Source organism: Rhea pennata, chromosome 24, assembly GCF_028389875.1.
Source record: "Rhea pennata isolate bPtePen1 chromosome 24, bPtePen1.pri, whole genome shotgun sequence".
NCBI lineage: Eukaryota > Metazoa > Chordata > Aves > Rheiformes > Rheidae > Rhea > Rhea pennata.
In genome coordinates, this window is record NC_084686.1 from 2802024 (window position 1) to 2827978 (window position 25955).

At 48.6% G+C, this 25955-nt stretch overlaps 2 protein-coding genes across 2 annotated transcripts; one reads left to right on the plus strand and one right to left on the minus strand.

The window, feature by feature from the left end:
• Positions 1-2742: 2742 nt before the first annotated feature.
• On the plus strand, positions 2743-12048 carry LOC134150478 (NF-kappa-B inhibitor delta-like). The gene is made up of 7 exons (XM_062594403.1): positions 2743-2820; positions 3420-3566; positions 6248-6299; positions 6667-6836; positions 7228-7344; positions 11115-11279; positions 11989-12048. Exons 1-7 carry the CDS (start codon positions 2743-2745, stop codon positions 12046-12048), a joined length of 789 nt encoding a protein of 262 aa, XP_062450387.1.
• Positions 12049-17872: 5824 nt separating this feature from the next.
• On the minus strand, positions 17873-24868 carry POU2AF3 (POU class 2 homeobox associating factor 3). Its single transcript, XM_062594404.1, has 6 exons — positions 24862-24868; positions 22364-22482; positions 21377-21448; positions 20562-20619; positions 18731-18957; positions 17873-18211 (listed from the first exon to the last, which is right to left on the minus strand). The coding sequence occupies exons 1-6, from the start codon at positions 24866-24868 to the stop codon at positions 17873-17875; spliced, it is 822 nt and encodes a 273-aa protein (XP_062450388.1).
• Between the last annotated feature and the right edge of the window lie 1087 nt (positions 24869-25955).

Here is a 25955-nt window from a genome sequence, read left to right on the forward strand (position 1 = left end):
GGCTGCCAGAAAAGTATTTTGGGGACCTAAATTGAGATTTTTCTTTTCTAAATTGAACCGCCCCTTTGGAAAAACAAGAAAATGAAAAGTTTAGCCTCATTTTACTGCTGTAGGTACATCAGTCTGAAGACAAGAAATCAGTACAGTTGAACTAAATGCCAGTGCAGTCAGATGTCTCTGTTCACTGAGCAGCACAAAATGGCCTAGGTGAAGTGTTTCATTTCACTTGCGGACACGCTTGCCGAGTTGATAGACAAACACGTAGATCTGGGGCAGTGCTTTGGAGTCACAATCCTTCAGCTGCAGGATGTTTTGGGACTCTAAAACATCCACCTTAAAGATGGGGAGGGCCCGGTTTTGTGGCTGGCTGGTAATGCTGCATGTTCTACCAATGGACAGATCCTGGTCCCACTGAAGTCACCGAGAGTTTTGCCTGAGTCAGGATTGCAAGACATGGCCCCATATCAGGAGATCATTGAGAAGACAGGGTCTTCCAAAATCTGGACTTCAGTCTAACAAGGAGTTCATGGCATTACTGTTAGCCGGCAATACTTTCATTTGCTCTCTAGCATTTGAGCGTGAATTTGGCGGTGTCGCGCTGTGACAGGGAACCTTAGTGACCTCTCTTGTGCCATACTGCTGTGGAAAGTTTCTCTGTGCTGTAGTCTCCCAGGTGCATGCTTTCTCTTTATAGCTTTTTGATTTTCTTTTCTGGCAAATAAGTAGCTTTACTGTTCCCTCTGATGTGACTGTAAATATTATTGTTGATGTTCATGAGTGGCATGCCAGAGGCAAAACATATTTGCAGGAGATGTATCCACTTCTAACTTTGTTTATTGTTTTCTTAATAAACAAGGGACTCCTGGCAAATGAACATGATTTCTCTGGGTTTTTCTGCTTTTCTAAAGCCCAGGATCCTTAGGTGATGTTATTATTTACAAGACTATATGAAAAGTAATTTATTGCACTGTTCATTAACTGGTGCCCAGCGCTTCAGTTGCCACGCAGGCAATATTTCAAGTGATCTTACAGTTCATGCCTGAGTGTGAAGCTTGCAAGCTCATGTCAAAAGTCTTGGACTGTCAAAAAATATTTCATTATTTAATATTGACAAATCTGGAACAGATAAACAATAGATCATGTAAGTGATCATAAAATCATTTGGAAATAGCAGTAGTTCAGGTGCATTGAAATTAGTGGCTTACATTTGCAGAAAAACCCAGCAAAGAAATTAATTAAAAGCAGCTTAGTTCACCACTGTTTACTCCAGTTTTACAAGTAAAAATCCATTCCGTAGATAAAACTGGAATAATGCAGTTGTGAATCAAGCCCATGGTAACTAAGATTGTTTTTAAATTTCTTTCACTTCAATGTATGTAAATTCTGTGTGTGAAATATAAAACAATGATGAAATGTTTCAGAATTTCTTTCTGGGTTGTTCTGATTAGAAAAAGACAAAATCATCTTCAATAAAGATCTACAGTAACTTTCATATGCCTAGAGTGTTTTATTTCCTCTCCAAAGGGTAAGAGTGTTTGCCTAGCACTCAATTAGTTCAGCAGCATGTTTACAGGCTATTTACAAGCACAGATGAGCTGTGAAGCTTTCTGCTAATTTTGCAAATCAAGGAAGATTAAAAAGGAACTCTGTGGTCCAAATATTGCCTGAAACGCTGTTTACTTATCTAGTACTTACTTATGCAAGCACTCCTGCAGTTCAGATGTCAGTCCAATCTCTGTTATTTTCTGTTAGCATCCCTGGGGATGTGCAGATGTGCAGCCTCAGCTATTGGTGAACTTGACTGAAAATCAGACCAGACTTAAAGCTGCATTTCCTCTTCCTGAAATTGCAAGGTGTGGCCCTGGGGTACAAAATCATCTGGGAAAAAAAGGGCTGCCCGACCAGCTTCTGACTAAAACGTATGCAATATTATTGCCTGAAGGGACACAAACGGTGGGGCTGGTATGACTGCCCGTAGGATGGTCTCCTCCTGTGCAAAGAGGAAGCACAAAGCTACCCATGGTGTAAGGCACACCTGGCACTACTGGAGACAGGACCTGGAGGAATGGTAGTGAGCAGAACTCTGTGTAGTTCTCGGCAATTCAGACACAGAGCAATGCAACTGAAATGAAGCATTTTCCCTTTCACCATGTCACCAGCAAGTTATAAGCTGACCTGTAACTGCTGTGGGATGTGACAGCTTTGTTTTATGGGTGAGATAAAGACAAAGACTCAGTCCACCTCACCACTAGTCTAGGTTACCAAATAGAGCTGAACTTGCTCTGTTTGCAAATGCACCGTTTGGAAGAGGCTGTTTGTTACTTTAAATGCCGAGGTGTTACCCATGCACCCCAAACAAATGAGAGCATCTGATGCGGTATATTGGCCCCAACTCTAGGGTTTGTGGAGGACTTGGATACCCCGTGGCACAAGGGTGAGTCTCACCTGACAGAATGTGTTGAAGCAGAAAGGGGACAGGATGTCAAAGCTCAGGAGCACTGCCAGGGTCTTGAAAACAGCAGTTATTTTGAGGGAGGGAGCCTTTTCCCTGGGAGCAGGTGCTTTCAATGTCGAGCTGTCCAGTGCCGATGGCATGTTTTCTGTGCAACCCCAGATATAAACCCCTCAAAGCAGCTATTCTACCCTATAAAACTGTTTACTCCCAGGGTGATTCATGGCTAAGCAATGATCACTGTCTTTATTTACTGTCTTAGAATTCTACATATTTATGCAGCTAAAGGTATGAGGGCGTATGCGTTGGCAGCTGCAGAACGAATGAAAGAGCTCCAAAGACTTGATGCCAAGGAGCACAGAGGAAAGGTAATGCAGACCACCTCCTCCTGCAGACAGCAGCATTTGGGATGGGCATGGGCTTTGCATGGCTGAGAGTGACTGATGCCTTGAAAAATTAGTTCAGCCCTTCTGTTACTGCAGAAGCAGTCTTGGGCAATGATACACCTGGCTTAGGTGCCTCTGACAGGAGCCTGAGGTTAGGTGGGATGAAAACAGTCTTTTCAGTCCATGGTTCAGAGAGTGGTCTAAGACTACACTGATGTAGGAAGGCACTCCTGTGTTCGCGGTAGTCTCTGAGGGCAAAAGATTTGTGAACAAGTGGTGCGTGCCGTGAGTGCTGCCTCTGACATAAATAACACTTCAGAGGTGCTGAATGCAGGCTCTCACCCAAACTAGGGCTTAAGTGCAGAAAGTGGCATTCAGTAGGAGCTGGGAAATGCCCCCACTCTCGAGGTGCCCTGGGTCCTAATTTGTGGGATTCAGAATCTGCCCGTGAGCTGTCTTTGGCTTCTACGCCGCAGCTCGCAGCCTTCTAGATCCTGTTCAGCACAGACTCTCCTTTTCTGTCTTATAACAGCATCTGCCTGAAGACTCTCTCATTTTATTTGCTGTGCTGCTTTTTTCAGACTCCTCTGCTGGTGGCTGTCACTGCCAGACAGCCAGCTATTGTCCACGATTTGATTCAGATAGGAGCAGATGTTAACGCCGTAGACAACAAGGGGCAGTCAGCTTTACATCTTGCTGCAACGTACGGGTATGCCCAGGTTCTCCAGGTAGGAAAAGCTTTCATGGTTTTGATTGTTAGCAGTAAAAACCTTCAATAAAGTTGCAGTGTTGATGTCTTTAAATAATTGTTCCAAAAGGAAAGATGTCAGTGAACAATGAACAGTGGCCAAAGTCTCTTTTTCATTTTCCAAGGTAGGAACTGACTCCCCAGGTAATTCCTATTTTAGGAGTATTTTTTTTTTTCCAGCTAGCATCAACTTTCCATTACAGAAGAAATGGTTTTAGCCACTGTACCTGTGGGGGAGAATAAATTCTTTCTGTGGACCAGAGCAGCAAATCCATGGGTGGCAGGCCAGGCGGAGCAGGCTGGCTCTGGCTTGAGCCCTGAGTGCTGGTCAGCCGGGTGCTGTACCGACTCCTGCGTTGAAGACAAGGGTCCCTCGGGGGCTGCTAGGTGCAGGCGAGCAGGGGGAATAGCGCCAGTGGGGCAGGACGTGAAGCCCACTCAGTGGTGTCAAGGTCATCCAGAGTAGAGCAGCAAATCGTGTCCAGATTCAAACTAGCTGAAGGGAGAGCAGCTGTGACCCTGGGTACAGAGCCAACTCAGGCACAGCTTTCAAAATGAAACTTTTTTTTTTTAATGTGAAACCAAGAACCAGTGGGGAAGATTTTCCAAGTCATGGGAGAAACTAGATGCCTCAGTTTGGCCTCAATCCACTAGAGCTTTCAGGTCTTACTGGAAACATCTGCCCCAAGAGAAAGGAACTGGGCATGCCGTGCAGATGGGTGTCAAGCACGCCCCTGCTGTCAGGGCTGTGCAGAGCTCTGATCCCCTGCTGGATGGAGCTTTCCTAGGTAAACTATTTCCTTAGGGAAACGGTGGTGGTGCAGCTGATCCCCTCAACCCCCACCCTGGGCTACTTGTTTTGTTTCAGGGAAGGAGTCGATCTGGCAGTTGGGAAAAATGCACCTCTGCCACTGTAATACATTAAAAATACTCTTCAGTTTAACACGCATCTCTGTGTAGACAGAGCCTGTCGTTAGCTTATGTGCCAGCCAGACTGTGACAGTGCTGGGGAGTACGTTAACCTGTTAGGAAGCCCACAGTGGGAATTTTTGCAGGGGATTGCACTTATTGCAGATAAGTATACCGGAACGCGACTGTTAATTGCTTAGCCGTCGGCCATAAAATTAAATAAATGAAGTGTGCCTGCCTTGATTCGCATGGGGACCGAGGGGAGGCAGCTTTGTGGCAGAGCTTTACGGCAGCCGTGCTGATGAGGTTGCCGGAGGGCAGGGCCCCGGGTCCGCTGCGGGTGAGGGACGGAGCAGCGAAGGAGCCGCGGGTTCGCGCGCGCCGGCGGTTGATTTCCGTCGTTCGTTAGCCCCGCTTTGCGCGCTCCCCGTGTTAAGTCACGAGCAGGCTGTTAATGTGTGACGTCGTGAGTTCCTAGGAAAACAGGTGGTTCATTCGGCTGAGAAAAGCACGTTTCATGCAGATGACTCCATCAAAGCTTTCCGTGATGCCTTGTGTTGGAAATGTTTGGGTTTTTTTTTTTTTTTTTTTTTTTTTTTTGCTTTTTGTTTTTAACTTAATGTAACATGGGAAAATACACGCAGAATCATAGAATCAGTAAGGTTGGAAGGGACCTCTGGAGATCATCTAGTCCAACCTCCCTGCTCAGCAGGGTCACCTAGAGCATGTTAGACAGGGTTGCATCCAGATGGGCCTTGAAGGTCTTCAGAGAAGGAGACCCTACGTGGGCTTGCTCCTCGGTGGGGACGAAGCCACAAAATGTTATGGTTTCCTTTCGCTGTTTTTGTTTTATGTTCTCTAATGGACTAAACATCTAATCTCTAATCATCAGGCACCTCAAAGCTATTTGTCAATATTTGATCTGGATATATTACATTATTGTTGTGAAAAGAGAGCACAAGCCCTAACGTCTCTGGATAATCCTCCAGTGGAAGGATTATGTCCTGTGCCTCATCTAACTAGACACGATTCTGAATGAGTCACTACAGTGCGAAATTCTCCACCAAGATGCTGAAATGCGAGCAGCTTACGTTACTCAACCAAGAGCAAAAAAACGTATTATCTATAAAATTTTAGATAAGGAGCTACTTAGCTGCATCCCATCAGATCAGTCATTTTCTGAAGCTGAATTTTCAAGCTGTTTGCTCTCTGCTAAATCCAAGCAATGCTCAATTCCAGATCACAATTTCATTTCTTTTGTAAGTTGTACATTTTTACTGCTGCAGCCCTTGCAACAAGCCATTTTATTAACCTGTCACACAGCTGTATGTTAATAAATAAATAAATAAAGCCAGCTTGAGAATTTCTGCTGCTGAGGAGCTTTTACGTGATAAAATTTTGCTCTACATATCAGGGAGAGATTTCTGTTTTTCCTTGTCAAGAGTAACACTGAATAATATGAATTATTACTATGGAGACGGGCATTTGCTTAGGTCAGGGTACAAGTGAGGAGGCTAACTCGATCTCTAGGTTTAGGGAAAATGATCGTCTTGGATAAACCTGAATGTCACTATTTGGAAATAGGATTCACAGCACTAAAACACATCTAGTGTCAAATGGTAGCTTAGCTGGCAGTTAAATGATAATTTTCCTGTTGTTGGGATTTTTTTTTTTGATCTGTAATTTTAATTAATTTTGTCTTTGGCAGTATTCCATTGAACTAAAATTTTCCATTTCATTTGTCAATTCTAGGTTATACTGTCACTAGGTTTTCCTCTCGATTTAGAAATGAAGGATTTTGAAGGTAAGACCCTTTGCACAAATATTTTATAGTGGCATTAGGAAAATGAGAAAATTATACTGGCTGTTTCAGACTTTGACTGATGCTCCTTGGTATGCAGTGTTGTGCAGGGAAACCAGAGTGGCCTCAGAAACTGTCCTGGGGAAAGTCCGCGTTGTGAACTCAGGCGGCACCGGGTTCGGTGTTTTCTAAACGCGCGCTTAGAGCTGGGCACGTGCTGAGGTGCCTCGTAAAGCATCTCGTCCAGCCGCCAACGCCGCACCTCCAAAACCAGCTGAAGGGCTGGTTTCCCCCGAAGCCCTCGCGCCCTCCCTTGCAACCCGTAACTGTCGGGACTGCCGTTATCTCCTGTCCTGCCTTGGTTTTGCAGGCCATACGCCACTGCACTGCGCCGTCCTGGCCCATAACGGCCTGCTCTGGGAGCAGCGGGGTCGCCGCACGACAGCGGAGCAGCAGCAGAAGGATTTTCAGCACCGGAGCGAAGAGCTGGAGTCCTGTATCCACCTCCTGGTGCAGACGGGAGCCTCCATCTACAGCCGGGTAGGCAATCGGCGCCGCGTCCCGCTCGTTTTCCCGGAGCTGCTCGTTCGCGTGGGGAACGTCTCCTGTGCTGTCTGACGCTTGCGCTCGAAACGCAGAATTGGAGCAGAAATGAACTGCTGACGCGAGGAGCAAGCTCTTCCCCCTTGCAAGTGACTGGTTGCGTATTAGACGAGTATAGAGCACGGGTGAGAATTTGGGCTCCCAGCTCCTGGCTTTTGGAGGAAGCTTTGAAGCAAAGACTGGACAGCGATGGGGCCACTGAAGGGAGGGAGGTGCTCCCGTTTAGCTGCAGAGCTGCCCTAGGCTTTGGTCCACCGGATTGTACAATGTCTTTAAGCTGCTCTGCAAGACGTTTCTTGTTTTGTGATGTTCTTCTGTTTCTAACCAGGATGTGAAAAGCAACAAGACGGTTCTTCATTATACAGTCCAGGATGGGAACATCTCCCTGCTCAGATACTTCCTGGAGCTGAACTCTTTCAAGTCCAAGGACTTTGTCAACAACAAGGTGAGTTGGGCCCCTTGCAGGCAGGACCTGTGTATGAATCCACATGCAGAGAAGATGTAGAGAGAAGTTAGTGTGAGGCCTGAATTGCAGTGGGAGCCTGCATGTTGACAGGGCTGTGAGGAGATGTCTGGGGTCCTGCAGAAATCAGACGTCCTCTTCCCCCATATGCTTTTCTGAAGGGAAAAGAACAACAGTTGGCGAAGTCGAGCCTATTTTTTTATTATTTTTATTTTTTCACCTGAAACTGTATTTTCCAGTAAATAGCCATCTCACCTGGAAAGCACTGCCTGGCTTGGACTCTGAGTTTTGTCATGAAACCGGGGCGTCCTCCCAGCGGGAGGACACTGATGGAAGGAAAGAGTGAGATAAGTAGGGAAGAGAATGGACATGGGAAGTGGTTAGTTGAGGAGGAACGTGAACTTTATTACCTTAGGATGAAGACTGGGAAAACAGACGTGCCCTGATGCAATGCTTTGCTCTCAGCATTACGTCGCTGCCGACAGAGGACAGTTGAGGGCAGCCATGTGCCAGTGGTCTCCGTCAGCGGCAGCGTCCACCGCGAAGGGCAGAGTGCCTATTTCAGCTCAGCGAGATGGTGACCCTTTCTGCCTTAGATGTTGTTTGCGAGTTTCCCAGCTCTGTTTGTGCCTGGGAACATCTCGCTTATTGTGGTAGCTGGCTGTGAGTTTGAGCCTAGAGAATCAAAATATTTACAGGGCCCACCAAGCCTTAAAAGCTGTCATGAGCAGTAAGGAAAGACAGACACGTATTGCAGGCAGTGAACCCAGACGCTGACACTGCCGAGCGAAACCGGCTCTTTGAAGGGAGGCAGCATCTCTGCTGAGCACACGCGCTCTGGAAAGCAGATTATCTCTGAACCTGGGGACTTGAGACTCTGCTAAATGCATGACTCTGGGTGCTCTGTATAGCCCTGCTTACGAAGTTGAAGGTTTGCTAATGCTGATTCCTCAGTGTAGGGCTTCTGGAGGCGTGACTATCCCCAGGATGTAGAAAGCAAGCTAGAAACCTTCTCAGTACTGCCACTGAGTCACCCATCCCCTTGCTGCCCCAAACTTCACCTCTGAGCAGATACAAAGCATTGACATTATCTTGTAGCTGTATCTGGGCTGCACCCATCCTCCTGAGCAGAAATCCTGACATTCCTGTGCTGTCGCTGAGACATCGGTCTGTACCATCAGCCAGAGCTTTGGCTCCTGGCTAGCTGCCCCCCTCCAGCAGGGCTAAGTGATGATTTTGGGTGCTTTTGCAGAGGTGAACTATTTACCCTTGCAGAAAGTCCACTGTGAGCAAGAAGGACAATGGGAGGGAAGAGAAGGCCATAACTCTGTTTAGAGAGGATCAGTGCATTAGCTTTCAAATTCAAGAGGGTCACCATCTCTTAGCCTTGCCCTGCACTTCCTACAGCATCCATGCATTTGTGTTCATCAGAAAGGAACTGATTCTTTTCTGTTGACTCAGTTGGTGACTTGGGGAGCAGCTAGTGGGTAGCTTCATGTTTCTTCCTACAGATTTCTGCTGGACTGGAGGACAGGAAGTGCATTTTGCTTTGTGTGTGTGTGGGGGGGGGGTATCTACATTGCAAGGTGAAATTATATTGCCTTCTGCTACATTCTTTCTGTATCTTTTAAGACCCATTAAGCAAGTACTAGCTTGTCCATGGGAGTCTGCTGTTGTCTCCTGATCACAATCCTGTGAGAGTTTTTTACTATGATAGGATCACCTGGAGCCTTCAGTCTTGCTGATGGGCTGTCCAGGACAGTGAGAAATATGATGGCAGGCTTGACTGATTTCCCATCCCAGCTTCCAAGCTCTTCCAAGTAGGAAGATGGCATGAAAACATAAAGGCATGGAGTCTTTGTGTTTTTGCTTCCCTGGCTCATCCTCTCTTTGCTATTGTTCTCTCATTTCACTTCCTCTTCCTTGTGGATGTTATAGTGAGAAAAGCATTGAGGACTTTGAGGTATATTCCATCTGAATACAATTTTTAGAGCCTGTATATGGGTGCTGTAGATTGTTATCTCAGATAAGCCCCATTAAAGCTAATGGAAAGGCTTCAAGATCAGGAACTGTCAATTGTCACATTTTCTTGCTTTCTTAGCCCCATGTCTGGATTTGAAAGATATCAAATGTTCCTGGATTTAATGCAGCAAACAAATGCAGATGCTTCCATTTTAATGAGAAGTCCTATAAAGAGCTTGGGACCATCCCCTGACTTTATGAGATGATAAAATTGACAAGAATCTGCTGTTTCAGGGCTTGTAAAATACATTGCCTAAGAAGAGCTTTTAAGATTTCCATACTAATTTGTTATTTTGTTTTGTGCTTCAAAGTCCCTATGTGTCACTGGTCAATAGGACCTGAATATTACATTATCCTTTTTTTAAAAAAGGAATAGTAATAGGGGTTATAGTGTGTGTCCAAACCATCCAAGTTCATGAGAAATGAACCTGAGAAATGTATGATCATTTCAGAGAGAAAAAATATACAGCTGCCTAAATGAGACTTCTTACAGACTAAAAATAATACCTGGCCTTATGCATTTGCTTATTAATTCTTTGTCATTTAAAACCGTTAGCAGTCATACCTGACTGGGCAGTGGCACAGCTTTCTATACGGTCTGGTGATACTAGAGCTTTTCTGCAGCAAATTGCTGCGTGCTCCATCCTGCGCCCCCCCGTGGCCTTGCAACAAATTATGTCCACTGTTTCTGCACAAATCCTGTGCCCCAAAATGCTGGAGTCGGGATATGCTTAAGCTGGTCCTTGACCTTAGGACTCTGTTTAAAGATGCTGCAAAGACAATAAAGTCAAGCGCAGCCTTCAGCACTCTGGGTAGGAAGGAGGAGAAGGCCTGGAGCTCAGTATGATTTATTATGTCTACTCCAGAGCTGGACTCCCTAGCAAGCCCTGCTCAGCCCACGGTGCACGAGGTCACTGGGGGACAAGGGCAGCTGGACCTTCAGGCTGGCTGCGGGATGGCTCCACACCTTCCAAAAAGCCTCTTGCTAAGGCTGTGGCTTTGGTGACCTGGGAGGAAGCACGCAGTCACAGAAGAAGCCTGGTGTGCAGGAGATCAGTCTGAAATATAAGCTATACATTTTGGGGCCTGGCTTTCACTTGTGTCAAGGTCTCTTTGCAACTTGAAGCACTTCAGAGTAGTTGTAGAGGGAGCAGAAGGAATGTGTAGAGCACAGATGGGTCGGTTATTGTCTCACGTGTGATCTGTAACACAACAAACTATGCGGTATGCATCTCTATTATGTATCTCTAGGACTGATTTAAACGTTTCCAAGTAAATCAGCTCCTATTATTTCTCTTGGGAGCAAATGCATGTTACACAATCTCTGTCCTTTGCTTTCTCAAACAACTCATCAGGTCCATAACTACATAAGAATATGATTTGGGGGGAATCTGCAAGGTGATTAGGAACTTTGCAGATAAGAGGGTTGTTTTTTAGCTGCCATGTGCTGCTCTAGCCAAATACCTGTATCCAAAGTATCAAGGATCCCCATCTGTAGTGCTCTATCACCCAGAGAAGTCTGCGCCCCTGAATCTCCCAGTCCTGCTAAGCCAGGAGCCGCGATACATGGGGAACACAGAGCAGGGATATTCCCTCACCTCTGGGTAAGCAATAGTGTGGGGTTTCCTCATTTCTCATTTCGCAATTCTCTGCTTTTAGGACGGTCTGAGTAGGTGGCACAGCTTATCAGAAGGTTTCTCTTTTTTTCTTTTTTTCTTCTGTTGCGTTAGGCTCATGGCAACACAGCTTTGCATATGGCAGCTGCATTGCATCGTGACAAGAACCAGAAAGAAATCATCCAGTTGCTCCTTGACCATGGGGCAGACCCGAGCATCCGAAACTTGGACAACGATCAGCCAATCCACATGGCTCCTTCTGGGAAGGCTGGGGATCAGGTACGTGACCTGCATTGCTTCTGCTTCCTGACATGTCTGCATGGTTTTCTGTGCTTACCAGGGAAGCAGCGAGGGCATGCCCTCGTCAAGTCATATGATGCGAGTCTGAGGTTGGAGTGGTGTAGACTGGAGTTCCCTACTTGAGCAAACCCATAATGCAGGAGCATAAAGTAGGAATTAGCTGCTACTCAAAAAAAAAAAAAAAAAAAAAAAAAAGGTATCAGTATACAGCTCTTTTATAATGGAAACAAATCTCAAGGGAAGCTCAGGTTTTGTGCCTACAGGTATGAGAAAGAAGAAAGACTACTGGAGCTCATTATAATCTCTTATATGTTTATATGTGTGTATGTATATATAATATAATATGCACACATGTGTATATGTATGTGTATATATTATATAATATGCACATGTGTGTATATATATGTGTATAGATTATATGTGTGTGTGTATATACACACACACAACTAATGCTTACACCCCTCTACAGTTTCACACAATGCATTATAAACTTTTACTTTTTTTTTGACAGATTAGGCATTTGCTCAAGAAAGGGAGAGGTGCATCTGCCTTTGTTTCCTGTCGCCAAAATGCCAGATCCTAGGTTGCCTGCAGTTTCCGGCATGGCTTCAACTTCACCTTGCTGGTCACACAGGGTCTTTTAGAAAAGCTGTGAGGACAGTTAACCAAAGTGTCTCTGTCCCTAAAGTCTTTAAAACAGGATGGGGTGACAGTGTTTCTCAACCTGTGGACCATCAGCAGCATGTAAAATATCGTAAGATGGACTTCGAAATGATTGAAAGTTTTATTACAAAAGATCTGATAATCCTGAAACATACTGTATTGCTTGTAAGCAAGAGGACAAGCAAAGAGAATGACTGTTAGATAAATGTACAGCCAAACTTAGATTAAACAAACAAACAAAAGGCTGAGAAACACTGCTCTAAAACATGCTGGAACTGTGCCTCCTGTTAGGTCCTGTACAGAGGTACTGGGTGGGATGCTGAGGCCTTTGTGGTGTGCAGTTATCCCAAGTGTCCCTGCTATCCTGAAAATGCTGAGCCAGCCTGAGGAGTTATCCTGGGCATGGCTATATTGCCTCTGAGCGAGCAGAGGAAGGTCTGAGCACAACACCTTCAAGCGAGAGTTTCTGCAGTTGCTACTAACTTGTTCCTTAGCACTTGGTGGAGGAAAGCTGAAGCAGCTCGTTGTGGCCACAGTCTCCTACCCCACTCTGAGAAAGGAAAACAGATGTCTGTAAGAGTGCGTGTGTGGGGCAGGCTCCCAGCACAGGTGGTTCGTTTGGCTCCTGGGAGCTTCCTGGAGGAAAGGACGCCTCTGAGACGTCCGATGCGAGCCAGCTCTGATGGCAAAGCGCAGTGGAAAGCTTGGCTCTGACGGCACCCTGGAGCGGGGACCTAACCCACCTTTGAACTAAGGCCTTGCAGTGCAGGAGATGGAGTTCTCAACAGCCTTTGGGGATGGACGTGGTGGAAAAGCTTTGAGTGATGTGGGCCTGAGCGCAGGATCAGAGTGCGATGTGGAAGTGCTCTCCTATTCACTTGCTTATCTTAGGGGGCATTTTAATAGATTCTTCTTATTCTTTCCGTGAAATGATTTGTGAATTGCTGTGCAATCAGCTGGCAATGGTGTCTCTGCTGGGTTAGTAGGAGTGAAAGTAAATGCCTAAGGGGAGGCAAAGCTGTGTTTTGACAACCCATTCACGCAGGGTGGCTCATCTCTAGTGAGCGTTCTGAGTTTGCTGTTTTTTCAGCGTTGCACAAGTTATTTTTTCTAACAGGACTGAACAAAAAGGTGAAGGGCAGATCCTCTTAAATCACTGCAATAACTTCCTTGATCATCCACTGACTGACTCTTCAACAAGACTGGAGATTCTAAAGCACTTGTGAGTTTTGCAAACTAGACTGTTTAAACAACTGTTTAGCAGGCTGGAAAAAAGCTCTTAAGAAATGCAGATATCCTGACTAGAGATCTCTGTGGCTTTCTCAGCCCTCCTCCTTGCAGTTTTGCTATTGCTTTTCACTACACTATGCCTACAAACCTGTCAACATCCTCTGATAAAAAAGTGGACCTTTATTTGCATATATTTGCATAAATTTGCATGCCTCTGGGCACAGGCCAGCTAAAGCATGTGCTTTCTTACTTTGAAGCGATGCTATATCAAGCCCTGAATCAAGTGATAACTGAGACACCAGACTCAGTGCTATGTCTCAAGTCAAAAACGGCCAATAAATTATCTATTTCTTAAACTTGATAGCAACAAAATTGTAAATCTGTGACTAACACGTGGCATGGGATGCACCAGGGAACATCCTTCTTTGCATAAAAGCTTTTTGCCTTCTAGAAGCGTCTGTGAGATGACAGAAGTCGTTCTGCAGCAAGTGAAAAGAATACACGAGCCGTTTGCCAGAATGGTTTGTGTCTTTATTGTTTCACCTGCCCATGTTTAATACGGAGCAACATGATTAGGGACTTGTAATCTGTAAACATTGCCAACTCCAGCGTATCAGGGAAAACACCACTCTGGGAGGGGAGGAATACGTTTTTGCTCCGAGCACCTCACTGGCCACCTTGTTACTCAGAGCTGAGAGATGGGATTTGCAGCGGGAAGATCCCATGACTGACCCAGAAAAGGTTCCTTCTCGCTACAGACATCTCCTTACTCAGCTTCCCAAAGCTCGTACATCAGAGACCTGCTGTGAAGGCAGCCACAGCCATAAACTGTTCGTATCCTCTTTGGACAGGATCCACGAGACAGTTGCGGGCTGCTGCTTCCCGTGCACCTTTCCCTGTCAAGTCAGCGGACTCCCGGCCTGTGTACCAAGGAAATTCCTCCTAAGGCCCAAAATGGGTCTAGGTGTTCAGTCTTGTGTGCTGGCGTGAATTTCATTGATTTGAGTAGTATTTTATTTCACAGTTCATCTCTCAATTTTTCGGTGACTGTTTCAGGGAAACGTTCCTTGTATAACCTTAGCAGCACTGGCAGTGTGAGATACCCCTTTATTTGCACAGTTTATTCCTTCCTACCTGTGGCTTTGGATAAGTTGCTAATAACAAAGGCTTGTTATCACTAAACAAATGTTCTGAGGTGGTACCATGGAAAAGTCACCAGTTGGTTAGTAAGGAAATTGTTTTTGATCAAATAGGCAGTGCAACTAGAAAAGAACCTGAAAATAATTTTTATTTTCTCTGACATTGCATGTTACTTCTGGGGTCATTTGTAAGGGGGGCTTTTGTAAGAATGGAGTGACCCTAACTCTTGTGTAAGCACAAGTTTACATGGGATGGCAGAATTTCATGTGGTGTGAACTATTGAAATGCCAGCATTTCAGGAGTGCTCTGCCAGCTGTTTTGGAGATATGACCCAAAATATATTCTTTTATTTATTTATTCTTTTTTTTTTTTTGGTGGAGTGGGAAAAGAGAGCAGGAAAAGATGATGTTCCACGTAGCTGGAAGAATAAAAAACCACAAACAACCTTTGAGTAGTCCTCCTCTGTTGCTTTCTTCCCTTCTAATCATAGTCAGTCCAGAAATCACGAGCTTTTACTTCCATTGCATATGTCAGCAGGAGCCACTGACATGGAACTGGGGAACAACAGCATCTAAAATATGTTTGCAGTCCATGGTGCAGGGGTTGCAGAACAACTAGAGAAAGAACAGCAGAAGAATAGAAGTGTTTATCAGTCAAAATAGCTGCAAGGGCTGAAGGATGGCAAAACCTACTTTAATGGAAGCTGTCGGAATCCAGAATCCCAAGGGCAGAGAAACATTTTGCTGGAATTACCTCAGTCCCGTCAGAGCAGTTGATAATTTCAGAGCAGCTGGTCCCATGCAGCATGAAGCCAAGAGTTATTAAATATCTGCTATCTTTGAAAATACATAGTGTGCTCCTATCTCAGGACCTCAGGCACCTGCAACCCCGGAAATCCGGGAGAGATTCAGTGGACCAGCCATTTGGAGATAGCTTCCCCTCAGGAAAGGTGGTTTTTTCTTTTTCCCAGAGTAAGGCAACATCCAAGAAGCAGGAAAAGGCACATGATGGTGGGTTTACAGCCCTTGTGCTCAGCCTGCCGTTTCTATGTGGTCATGTCCAGACATCAGCCATAGGTTTGATAACAAACAAAACTTCCCTACTGCGCACCGCAGTCTCTGCTTGTACAAAGCAGTCCTCTTCGGGGTGCCACTATAGCCACAGGCAACTGCATGGATATATACCACTCTACACCAATAAAGTGCAATCTGCTGCTGATATACAAGGTTTAGATATCTGCTTAATGTGGAAGTAAGATACATGTTGTTGGACGGTAATACAGCTGTCATACTGGAGCTGACTTCCTTGCTGGCACGGTTTGTTGGGTGGACTGGGGTACTATTAATCATGTTGTAAAACGTGTTAACAAGAGCACTCCCTTTGATGCTCATGTATTATTTTTGTATGCTGTTTCCTTTGTTATATGAGAGCACCTTTTACTGGTTCTCTTAAGTTCAGGCCAGCACTGCCAAGTCCACAGGGAGGATGTGGTCATCCCATTTCCATTGGAAGCCTCAATTATCTTGCCTCAGCCTTATCTTCCCATGGCTGTTTAACTTTGGTGCACCACTGATAGGCGGTGAAAGATGTGCCAATGCTGCAAGCAGGGGTCAGCAGTCATGATCCCTGAGGGACCTGTGGAGCAGGCTAGAGCAGAAGTTTAATCCCTCTAAGGTCCTGAGATGACCCGTGGTGGCTGAAATCTCTGCCATCATGGCTAAAATGATGGCTAATGTGCCTATCTCTGCACAGTAATCACCTTAAAGGGTCCCTTAAAGGGTAATCACACCTTTAACTGCAGCAGAGACAGCTGCTGAATAACTCCTATTTATAGGCTTTCTGGGACCAAATGTGTTCATCACTGGGACCAGCTCTAACATTAATCATTTAACAACTGAGGAGATGCAAAGACATTATTTAAAGTTGTCCAAATACTTTAGAGCAAACTTTGGAAAAAAGCTACTGCCTTACACAAGGCAAAGGAACGAGCTGTGTGTTGGAAAGGTACAGTTATCTCCATGTGATCTCTTTGTCTCACGTAATCTCCCTGTCTATCAAAACCAAAATGAAATGATCTGCCTGGGGAGCTGGTACTGGACCTGGAAAACATGCCCTTTACAGCTCATACGGGGCTTGAGGAGTAGGGAACCCATCTGGAGACTGCGTGGGAGGAAAGCACTGTGTTTTCTGAGGAAGGGGGATAGAAAGTTGCAGAAACTGGCATTATATTTATTTCTTAGTCTCATAAAAAAATTTTTTTACTCTCTACTTCACTTTTCATAGATTTCACAGAGTGAGGGAATATTGGCTGCTTTTTCTTTTGGTAGAATGGGGAATATTTCCCCATTCATCAGCTGGGATGTGTGTGTCTTGCTGCATCCCTGGCAATGTGGATATATTCGGTGCTGGGGAACTGGGACACTTCTCAGTTACCTGTGGAAGTGTCTGCAGGAGGAGGTTAGCCTACAGCTAGTTACACTGTGAGTTTGTCTTCAAAGATGTACTTAATCTTTTTAAAATTTTTGTTAGATTTAATATGGAAAATCCTTCATTCTTTCCAGTCTGGGTGCTCAGCTGAGGAACCGATTGCTTGTCGGTCTGTCTTACTGAGCACTGTTAAAAGGAGCTGTGAGACTTGAGAAGGTCTGGGTTTGTGCAAGAAACAGCGAGTTACAACTTTCCCATTATATTAAAAGAAATTGCTTAGCTCCTATTACAGTTGATTGTGCTGAAAGGTGGAGAAAACCTGGTATTAATGGACCAAACTAGGCAAAAGGTTTTGGAGCTACCTCAGCCTCTCACTAAAACTCTACTTGCCCTGGGGAGCGGGTGTTGAGCAGTAGCCAAAGAAGGGTGTTTTTGCTGGAGTCGGCCCCTGTGCAGGCCGTGGGGCCTCTCTGGCGCTTGACCCCGGAGAAAGCCCCGAGCTTGTGCGGGAAGCAGCAGGTCTGCTGCGCGGGGACTGCTGGAGAGCTCAGCGTGGCGGCTGGGCGAGAGCGGCGGCTGAGAAGGAGCAGGTCCGTCTCAGAGGCGGGTGATGCCCAGCTTCCTCTCCGGATGGTGTGCGGGGTGCTGAGGTGCCCATACGCTTTTCAACTGCTGCAATGCATGAATGAGACTTCTCATGCCGCTCAGGAATTGCTGCCCGGGTCGGCTGCTGCGGGCCTCTCTCCCTCACCCCTGTGCCTCCAGGGCCGGGATCCTAGGTCTTTAGCGGAAGAGACAAGCACTGACACTCAGCGCAGGAGGAATGAGCAGGCTTCAGCACGAGTACAAAGTTATTTATTTGTAATAAAAGGAGCAGTCTTAGTGTCTGTTAAGTTGTGTCTGGTAAGGTGACTTACGGTTTCTTAAAAAAGTGAAAAAACGAAAAGCCCTGACCATACAAGATAGGAGGACTAATGTAGTGACAATGGTATGTAGGAAATACCTAAGTAGTGAAGAATAAACTGGGCTGTGTTAGGCAGTGGTACTTTGCATAGTTCATGGGCAATTAATCTGATTTGGATACAATGGATGTGTAAAAACCACTGTCCCCATTAGCTGTAGCAGATGTCACAGTTCCCAGCCCTTCTGAAGAAGTCATCAGCCATGGCCACGGGTGGCAGGTAGTCCATGCAGTCTGTGCCGGGGCAGGGGAAATACTCCGGGACCCGCGTGTCCACGTGCTCGGAGCCGCAGGATGCGCAGCAGCAGGCGGAGGCGGTGTACAGGGAGGGGGTATGGCAGGACCACTCCTCCGTGGGGCAGCCGTAGGTCTTGGTGTCCAGAGCAGAGGGTGGGCTGTGGGGCAGCGGGGTGAAAGGAGGTAGCTGAGATGGGGAGCAGCTATAGTTTAATGGGCTGGACAGATCAGCTGAACTAGGGGATCCAGGAGCCTGGAGTTTGAGAGAAGAAAACACAATGTTTTAGGATGCTGTTCCAGGAATCACACAAATGCCCAGTATAGAGCCAGGATTTCCACACCTTTGCCTTTCTCAGAAGGGTCTGGCTACCCAGAGAGATGGTTCGGGCCTTGGGGGCCTAAAACCAAGAGGTGTTTTCTGGGACACTAGCACCAACAGGGAGTTCGTCTGAGTTTGACAGCTGCTAGTAGTAACAGGGCTACTCCTTGCAGGAAAGCTATAGGATCTGGGAGAGGGATGTTCCCTATTCTGCAGCCTCTCTCTGGGCTTGTGCCTTCTTGTCTTCTGCTCCTGATGGAAAATGACACAGAAGACTGTGCTAGAAACTGAGTCCTCGCAAGCAGCCTGAGTTGCAGTGGCAATTCCCCAATGCCCCTGAAAGCAACCAGCTTCCCAAATCAGCTTGCCGCTGTTTTGCTCCAAGATGTGACACCCTTCCCCAGCTTCCCTCTGAGCGTGTCTGCGGCTGCTCCTCTAGGATGCAAAGCTTACCAGGCTCTGGTTAAAGCAGAGCGGGACTGGCTGGAAGGAGTCGGAGATGTAGTGCGAGGGCGTCTGGAGAGCACCGAGGGCTGGGTCTAAGGGCCCCTCTGCCTGAAGATAGGAATCTACCAGTTGCTCCAAATAGCTAGGGCTTTCTTCACAGGAGAGGCAATCTGAAAACTGCCGTGATGGACAGTAGCTGGGAGCAGAGGAGATGGGTTCTGCATCGAAAGGTGCTAGGAGAGAAGGTAAACCAGGAAGCAGCAGGTTATTCAACGTCTGTCCTCACAAAGGGCAGATTTTGCCCCAGGACAGATTGCAATACTCTCATGTGCTGAGCAGCCTCATAGATTTAAACACAGCAAAAGGCCCATCAAGTTCAGACTGGATTTTGTAGGGGAGCAGGTACCAGGAGGAAGATGATCAAAAGAACCCAAATGACTTGGGAACTTTAAGTCCCCTTGGAAATCTCCGAGGTCTTTAAATACTGCTAGAAACTCTCCCTCTTGCTCCAAGCCTTTGGGACGGGAATCTAGCTGGGAATTCCCTCAGACTCCTTTGACCTTCTGGCCTCACTTTGAAAGTGAACTTTGCAGGGGCCTACATGCTTGCCTTGCAGTGGTTTATGCTGCGTGGCTTAGCAGATAGCTTGCTGTTTTGCCTCACCCAGCCTGCAGATGCAGGGTAGCTGTGTCTGCAGAAGGAAGCAGGTAACAGAACATTTGCTCTTTTATCCTCCATTGAAGGAAGCTGCCAGACAAATCTCCATGCAGACAAAATGAAGCAAGTCACTGATAATGCAGTATCGCGCCCGTGTGGTGCTACTGGTGAGAGCCCGGGTTGCTAGAAAGCTGTAGGGTCCGACACGTAGTACTGCAGTGCTCTGGCTGGGGGTATGAAAGCTCACAGAAACTGCAGAATTATTGTGTTTTCACACTATCTTCAGCTGCACTTAAAAGCAAGCCCTGACCACGTGGAGGGGAGCAGCTCTGCAGGGCAATGGAACGACACACGGGTAGAGTCAGGCTCGGTCATAAATGTCTGCAGGTCTAGGGGGAAGCGCTTAGCTGGATGGGGGAAAGAAGCGAGAAGCATGTACCCAAAATACAGAAACAGATGAAGACTTACCAGCCTGAAAGACCATTAGTGTTTCTGATATTTCTGTATTAACATAAGCAAATTTATTCCCAAGTATTGATGATTTAGTCATTTCCTCGTCCTTACAATGTATATATTCACACCTGCCAAACCTTTCAGATCTCTTTGCTTTGGCTGCAGAGCAACTGAAGGATCTGAAAGCCCTGAAAGTGCTATTCCCCCCCCCAACCCTCTTTCTCCTTTCCTTGAATATTCACATGCATGAGGAAGAAACTGCGTGTTGCTGAAAACCTGACACTCCTCTCGCTCCTGTGAGCTCTGCCAGGGGAGAGCGAGAACAGCCAACTCTGCTGGAAACAGGAGCTCAGCAAAGTGCTCCAAGGCGATCTGACTCTCCCACTCCATTTGGATCCGGAGACTGAGCCCTGAGGAAGGCAAGGCCAGCGGTGTTACTCCGTAGGGAACGAGCATCCTTTCCTGGAGGGGCTATTGCTCCTTGCTGTGGGAAAAAACAGACTGTGCGAGTAAGAGGATGTGAGCATGCTCCTGTAGAGGGTAATATGTACCCTGCCGGCCTCACGGCATCCTCATCTGCATTTTGTGGGCTCTGTTCGGGCGCTGATTGGCTGCATTTGCAGTTATTTGGCAGTGCTTGCCCCAACCAAGGGCTGGAAAGACTCTGGGCTGCGGGAATAGTTGGGACGGGGGAGGGAGAAGGCATGGGGATAGGCTTCGTACCAACCTGGGTGAGGAGGAGACACGGACTCCGAAAACTGGATGCTGCTGCTACCCAGAGAAACCTGACCAAAGAGATGTGAAGAAAAAGGTATGTAGACGCAGTAATCCGGGGAGCGTTCCTCTGCACGCTGAGGTAAGTCAGGATTTTGCTTCAACCTTCTCTACGTAAACACTTCATGGATGTGACAGCTGCTGGGACGCTGGGCTGTGACACGGACAACCTTCCTAGTGCTGACAGAGTGACATTAACCTGCACACCAGGGCAGTTCCCTGAGCCCACGCAGGTAATGGCGCTGGAGGGACATGACGCTGACCTGCCCTAAAGCCCTCGACAGATCATTTTGCCAGTGTGCTCCGCTCGCTGCACTGTTCCTGTTATTTCAGCAGTGTCACTGCTGCCTTTGAACCTTAGTTATGTTTTAACACATGTTAATTCCCAGGACTTAAACTCTGCTGAATTGCACTGTGGATGCATCCCAAAGCACTGCTAGGGATAGATATAATTAAGAAGAAGCAATTAACAAATGTAGCAGCTGCTGCCTTGAAACCTGGCTAAAGGCAGTTGCAGGTCTCCCCGTGGCTGGGCATCCGATGGGCTTGTCCTGCTTGTGTCGGTGCCACCTCGGAAGCGACTCTAACTTTGCTCCCTGCGGTAACACAGCTGCGTGCTTGCCTGAAAATGGAGCTGCCAGGAGAAGCTGGAAGCTGAAGCTGCCAGAGCAATACACGTTTCAGGAGCCTGGCCGGCTGGAGAGGGGAAATCCACCCCAAAAGCAATGGGGCCTTTTATACTTGCTTTGGGGGGCAGGTGATAGGTACCCAGGACAGCGGGTACCTTTCGCAAAAATACTCCGGTCGCCTCCTGCAGCGCTGCTTTTCCACTTCTTTCCTCTGTGGGCAAAACGAGCGCTGTGTAAACTCACAGTAGGGAGCAAAACCCAGCTCCGGGGAGCCCTGTTGCGCCCGGGCGCGGGAGCGGGGCTGGACGGAGGGTGACCCGGCCTGCCCGGCCACCCAGCGGTTTGTGCTCCGTTCGCCCAGGTCTCTCGAGCTGCGGTTTGCAGGACGCAAGCTGATCAGCTCTTTGTGCAATCAGCTGCCGCAAGGTATTGGAGGTGGGAGATGAAATCTGAAAATCATCCAAAGCTCTAATAATGTCATGAACCAGGAAGAAGTAATGATTTACGATCCTCCTTATGCAAATCTCCAGGGCGGCTGGAGCTGGAGGGCTCTTACAAAGCCTGGAGTGTTTTGTGAGTGTGAATTACATGCCAGCGAGCCCGTCTCCTTCCCCTCCCGTGGACGCTGCCCCGCTGCTACTGAACCACGTTACAGCCCCGCATTCAGTCAAGCAGCTGAATGTGCCCCAGGCACCTGCTCCTCTTCACAGCAGCCCCAGCGGGGCAGGACTGAGCTCTGCTTTATGGGTCTCTGCCCGTGCCTGGTTTGCGAGTGCCTCTACCTGGCCAAGTTGTGTTTAAAGTGGGGACAGAGAGCATGACCTGCCTTCCTCGCCCAATACAACGATACTGGAGGTACTTTCCTAACTGCAGGCTGGGCTGAGCCTTCTCCACGCGGGCCCTCCTCCTTGGTTAGTGACGTTCCTGGAGCACCGGCTCTGCACCAGTCGTGCCAGACCGTGACCAGCACAGAGCACTGCCGCGGCTATCCTGCCTGAACTTCCCTCTCCCCCACCTTCAGCAGCCGGCTGCGCTCAGGCTTGGGCAGTCTCCTTGGCCCCGGCTTACAGCTGGCAACAGAGATTACGGGAAAGAGACAAAGCAGAGCCAAAAGTTTTTTGCTTACCATAGTACTGGTCGCTGCTTGTCGTGCTCTTCTCTGCTGCAGTAACTCCTTAACTGTGATCTTAACTCTAACACCTTGATACACCTTGGGCTTTCCTGAAAGAACAAGTGGGAAGACACCTCACAGCCCGGGGGTGTAAAGCGAAGCCCCCGTGTTCTCGGGCGTGCTTCATGTGGAGTCTGCTTAGCGTTAGCAGATGCTTAGCTGCTCACTCTAAGTCACGTGTAATTACAGTTTATAGCTGCTTTGATACTTGCTATTTAAGCCTGCAACAAGCGTGAAAGATGTCATGCCTGACATTTACGAAAAAGCTGGTGATTATTATATCCATTAATCGTATATGTTTTATTCTTTATTGTCTTTCTTTTCCTCCAGGTGTCCTAATACCCAGTTCCATCTGATGCTTCTGCTGAATTCATTTAAATTGCTATCATATTTGCCAGTCTTAGGACCAGAAAATAGATGAGGGAACCACTTCATCTGGCAGATGACAAGCAGGAATAACATAATGCAAATACTCAGGGTGATTATTCGGAGGGCTAAACAAAACACAAAGTGACTGCTTTCATGAATCACTTTCTGCAAAGCCTGCATTAGCTCTATTTTGCCTGTTCTGTACAGCTCCTATTTGTTTCAAATGAGCATTTAGGATGTCTTTAATCCGGCCAGAAGAAATCACCAGACACTACCTGATGAGGGACTCGGTACAGGAAATGGTGACGAATTTGCCTATTCTGACAAACCACTTTCACTTGCTGTGCTCTTCCTAACGTAGTTAAGCTCTTCCTGCGATTCAGTTTTCATCCAAGCTTTCTGTTTTCATCCAGCACCTGATCCTACAGACGCTGGCGAGGTCTCCTTCCTGCTCTCGCTGCCTGCGAGGAGGACACGGCATGGGGCCAGCCTGCCGGCCAGCTCACTGGGGAAACCCCTCGCACTAGGCAAGCTCCTCTTCCGCTGCAACCTTGCTCCATCGCTGGCTGCTGCGGGGCATCTCCCCCTCCTGCTCGACTACCCCCGAGGCCACCCACTGCCACCGCGGCGCACGGGTTGAGGAGGTGATAAGGGGCAGCCAGATCCCTCCGGAGAAGCGACAGGCGGAGCTGAGACTGCCTTGCGAGGGGCTTTGCTGAGCTGTGCTCTTAGCAGCGGGGGATTATTCATTTCTTAATTTTCATGTTTTGTTTATAACAATAAACTGAAAAGGGGGGAACTGAATGTCACTGGACATGAGGGGAGGGAAGGGTTGAATTTAGAGAGACCTCTACCCTGCTCCCAGCCCCTCCTATAGCCAGGGCCCTGAGCTAGCAGCCCCTTTCTGCAGATTTGCCTACAAATTGCCTTGTAACTCTCCTCTGCTTGGGGAGCTGGGCAGGGCTAGGGGCTCCACTACCAGCATCTTGAACACAGCTGAGCAGGGAAGGTACTACAACCCTGGGCTGGGGGGCAGGCAGCCCCCCCCCCCCCCATGGCGGAGCATCCTATCTCCTCGCTCAGAGGAGGCCCCAGCGTGGTCTGCATGGGGCATCGAAACCCAGGCTCCCACTGCCACCTCTCCTGAGCAGGACAAGCAGAGGGTGGGATAGCTAAAGCGGTCTGGGGGTCAGGGGAGCGGGGTGGTGATGGGCACGGTGGGGGTCAGGGGAGCGGGGAGGTGATGGGCACGGTGGGGGTCAGGGAGCAGGGGGGTGATGGGCATGGTGGAGGTCAGGGAGCAGGGGGGTGATGGGCACGGTGGGGGTCAGGGAGTGGGGTGGTGATGGGCATGGGGGGGGTCAGGGGAGCGGGGAGGTGATGGGCACGGTGGGGCTCAGGGAGCAGGGGGGTGATGGTCATGGTGGGAGTCAGGGAAGCGAGGTGGTGATGGGCATGGTGGGGGTCAGGGAGTGGGGTGGTGATGGGCACAGTGGGGATCAGGGAGCAGGGGGGTGATGGGCACGGTGGGGCTCAGGGAGCAGGGGGGTGATGGGCACGGTGGGGGTCAGGGAGTGGGGTGGTGATGGGCACGGTGGGGCTCAGGGAGCAGGGGGGTGATGGGCACGGTGGGGATCAGGGGAGCGGGGTGGTGATGGGCACGGTGGGGGTCAGGGGAGCAGGCGGGTGACGGCTTTGCCGGGGGTTGGGGAGCGGGGTGGCGAGGGTCCGGGGGCAGCCCGTCCCGCGCTCTGCCCGGGGCTCGGCGGGAGCCGAGGGCGCCTCCCGCCGCGAGCCGCGGCGATGGGCGCCGCCGGGCAGGGAGCCCCGCGCCGCGCTGCCCGCGCCCGCCGCAGCCGGCCCCGCTGCCCTGCGCTGCCCTGCGCTGCCCCCGGCGCGGCGCGGCACGGCGCGGCACGGCACGGCCGGGGCTGGCAGCCGGCGCGCAGGAGCCCTTGCCTGCCTCCTCCTCCCTCCTCCCCGCCCTGCTCCGGAGGCGACGTCCTCTCGCAGGCGAAAATGACCCGGGAGAACGGCGAAAGAGCCCGCGGGGGCGCGGGGGGCGGCGGGGCAGCCCACCTTACCGGACATGCTGAGCGGCGGCGAGCGGCCCCTCGCCGGGCGGCCGGTGCGGCGGCAGCGGTGGCCCCGGCCCCGGGGCAGGGGCAGGGGGCGAGAGGCGGCGGGCTTGAGTTTGGGGGGCGCGGGGGACCCGCCTGCCTCGTGGCGCTGCCAGGTGGAGCCCGACAATATTATTGTTTTATACCTACGGGTATAAGTTTGAGTTTTTCTCTCCTAATGCCAAGTATTTAAAACCTCTAGAAACCAATGATTTGACAATCAATGATTGCGCGATACTTTCAATTTGAATATTCAAAGGCTCCACAAAATGGGCCATCTTTTTGTGAAACCGAGCACATCCCCATCTAGCAGAGGGTCTGGGGGAATAAGATTTGGTGGGGCCAGCGGCTCCACCCTTTGCTTTTGGGACATTTTCAGGGTTTTACCCATCTTTCCCCGAACGAAGCAGATGCCTCTGAACCTGCTCAGTATTTTCACTTCACACGCACAGGCTGGGCTCCAGCCCTCTCATATTTCATTTGCTACTTGCAGAGAGGATTCTGCAACAGACTAAGTTGCTTTTTGCAGAATTTTTCACACTTCAAGGGCAATTTTTAAGATTTTTGGAGCAAAATGGCCATGAGTGGGCGTGGTGTAACAGAGAGGGTACCCTGGGCACGGGGGAAGCGGAGGCTACCCAAACCCCATTTCTTTCCACAGAAATCCTTTCCCTCTCCTCAGATGCTGGCCTTATATTGGACTATATTTTTGTTTTCCCCTAATTCAGGCTGTTTACTCTCGCTCCACAAAGTGGCCCCTCTCATCTTATTATCCTTCAGCACTGGCCTACGCTGTGTGCTGCGGGCAGCGGGGCTTCAGCATGTGGTAGGATGACATTTTTTTTTTTAGATACCCCTCCATCACTATTTAATACACGTTTTCTTTTTTAAACTTTCCCCTGGGCCCTGCAGCCTCTGCTGAGCACCGGGTTGAGGCAGAACGCAGGCCGGGCTGTTAATAATCTACCAGCCGTTCGCTTTGGCTATTGTTGCGGTTGAATTTTTTTCTTTTTCTCTGAGTTGAACAAATACACTTGATTTCTGCCGGGAGCGGTCTC

Coding starts and splice junctions, on each gene's coding strand:
- POU2AF3 (XM_062594404.1), bottom strand. Junction 21,449..22,363: donor AAGCAGCGACCAGTACTATG/GTAAGCAAAAAA, acceptor TTTTGCCCACAG/AGGAAAGAAGTGGAAAAGCA. Junction 18,212..18,730: donor TCTGCTTTAACCAGAGCCTG/GTAAGCTTTGCA, acceptor CTCAAACTCCAG/GCTCCTGGATCCCCTAGTTC.
- LOC134150478 (XM_062594403.1), top strand. CDS start 2,743: ATGAGGGCGTATGCGTTGGCAGCTGCAGAACGAATGAAAGAGCTCCAA. Junction 3,567..6,247: donor GGTATGCCCAGGTTCTCCAG/GTAGGAAAAGCT, acceptor TGTCAATTCTAG/GTTATACTGTCACTAGGTTT. Junction 11,280..11,988: donor CTGGGAAGGCTGGGGATCAG/GTACGTGACCTG, acceptor CTGTCCCTAAAG/TCTTTAAAACAGGATGGGGT.